Raw genomic sequence first — 2,322 nt, 5'->3', positions numbered from 1 at the left:
CACACACACACACACACACACACACACACACACACACACACACACACACACACACACACACACACACACACACACACAATAAGATTACCGTGATGATAAAATTAATTTAGTCAGAGCTCTATGAGCCACTTTAATAGAGTATTCTGACAACAGAAAATTTAGATAAAAAGGGCAGTGGGTAAAAAAAAATATTATCAAGCTGTATTTTATATCATAAGCTGTGTATAGATCTTTCAAGTGAAAACTAATGAAAGACAAGGTTTAATATTAATAATTCATGAGTTGCATGCATGATCCCTTTTATGTTATGCGAGTGTATGCTGTTTTCCACCAATAAACACGTCCTAGTAAAGTGTCTTTGCAGGCTGTGTGAACACGAAAATTTACACTGTAGCTACAGATGGTGTCTTTATTTTCCAAGCGAGAAATAGATATCAGAAATGGCCGATCTTTGCTGTTTTACTCTATAACTAAAAAATGCAGTTTCAGCGTTATATTTGTGGCATATTTAGACTGAAATGTCAACGTAACCAGTTGAACTTAGAGGAATGTAAAGACTTTTTTATTTAATTTAATAACTGTACAGTACTCTCTGTATATAGTAACCATTGTCCTTAATGTAAATATGTAAGAAAAATTGTGTATGTTTCTGTTCTGTGTCCTGTGTACTGTTTGTTTGTATATGTGTCTTTTTGGCTGCTGTTACAACCAAATTTCCCCTTGTGGGACAATTAAAGGATTATTCTATACTTGTTCTTCTAAAGCAATTGTAGTAATTGTAATCTATCTGTATGTGTGCAGGCTATGACATAACATCCCACATTTTGATCACACACAACAGGATTCTGCGTTGTTGTTGTTTTTTAAATTATTTGAATAAACACAAAAACATGTTTCACCTTCCGGATTTTGTGATCACCATCTCAGTGCCCTTCTTGTGGAAGAGTTCCCAAAGCTCCTTGGCTTCCAAGTGAACTTTTGGGTCGTCCTCCACCTCTTCTTCAGGCTCCAAAGTCTTCAGAGGCCTGAGGTGGGCGGCAGCAGCCTGATGTCCCAGCGAGGAGAAGTGGAGGCCGGTCTCCGCGGCTCCCATCAGCTGGTCCATGATCGGCTTTCCAAGGGCTCCCGGCAAAGAGAGGGAGCCGCTGGGAGGGAGAGCCAGGGCCGGGAAGAAGGGAGGCTGGTGACCCAGCATCGCACTCATGGCAAATTCCGGACCCCGGTGAGGTATAAACGGATGATATGCCATACTTGATCCTTGTATGACTGGATCTCTCATCAGGAAGTTCATCCAAGAGCAGGCAACAAACGTAGACGACTGGCTGGATTGAAAGCAATACTTCTTAGAACACTAAGGCTCGCGTATGACAGAGCCAAATGATGGCAAAATAAGAAGCAAAAATCAAAACAAATCTGGAGTTGGAAAGCTTTTTGGAAATTCCTCCTTGAACTCGACGGGAACAAGCATCCACTATTTTTTCCCAAGTTGCCGGGAAATCTCTGCAGTCATTTGCCGAATCGTTGGTCAAAAGTCTGCAAAGTGAAATGTACAAGTGCTCTCCATTAATCTTCAAGAGTGCTGCCAGGCCGATTTTCTTCGGAGGTTAACGCGCATTGGACAACTTTCTGCGTCTTTCGGACATTAGTCGAATTAAACCGAGTGAGGTGAGTCACTTAATTGACTGCGGTGCATTCCTTCTCTTCTGCTGCTGTTTACAATATCGGCATTCCTGTTAAAATGGGTTCCCTCTTATTGGCTTCAGTCCTGCAGCGAAAGCGACGTGTTGAAATATTTCGATAGCGCCGAATAATCCCCCTGCCTTTACTCGCTCCGGACATGTACCCTCACACGCGCGCACACACTTTATTCCTCCTCTCCCTTTCACGCACACACACATTTCAGGGAAAGACGTGTGCAAAAGAAAGGAGTCCGCTGACGGCCAGCGAGAGAGAGAGAGAGAGAAAGAGAGGTGGTAAGGTCCCAGCTCCGTGATTTTCCTAGCGCCTCTGTGGCCCATAGGGCTTCATACTGTATGGATGTGTATGCAACAGAGAGTAGCAGCGCTCGGTTTGATTGGCTCTTTGACGCTTTCGGACCAATTGTGTGGCTGCGTGGGCGTGGTTTTAACAGGTCGGGTGGAGGGGACAGACTTCAGACTTATAAAAAGGTGTTTGGAAACTAAAAAGGGCTTTGCCGTGAAACACCACCCTGCCTCAGCCAGTGTTGTGTGAATATGTCAACATCGTTATAGAACTTGCGCTATTGGTCGGTGTGTGAGACCCAGCGAAAGGGAGAGAGCAGACAAGCCAAGCCGGGAGACC

At 44.1% G+C, this 2,322-nt stretch overlaps 1 protein-coding gene across 2 annotated transcripts in view; it reads right to left on the bottom strand.

The window, feature by feature from the left end:
- The window catches only part of tbx3a (T-box transcription factor 3a), a 7,512-nt gene extending 5,514 nt beyond the window's left edge, over positions 1 to 1,998 (bottom strand). For both annotated transcript variants that reach the window (XM_005720503.1, XM_005720504.1), the window contains exon 1: positions 900 to 1,998. In XM_005720503.1, the coding sequence (XP_005720560.1) occupies positions 900 to 1,291 (392 nt within the window). In that variant the 5' untranslated portion in view covers positions 1,292 to 1,998. The remainder of the gene's footprint in view (positions 1 to 899) is intronic.
- Positions 1,999 to 2,322: the final 324 nt, after the last annotated feature.

Source organism: Pundamilia nyererei, unplaced genomic scaffold (assembly GCF_000239375.1).
Source record: "Pundamilia nyererei isolate P.nyererei 1_Seehausen unplaced genomic scaffold, PunNye1.0 scaffold00002, whole genome shotgun sequence".
NCBI classification, from domain to species: domain Eukaryota; kingdom Metazoa; phylum Chordata; class Actinopteri; order Cichliformes; family Cichlidae; genus Pundamilia; species Pundamilia nyererei.
The sequence above is the reverse complement of the archived record's forward strand: the minus strand, read 5'-3'. Positions and strand labels throughout refer to the sequence as shown.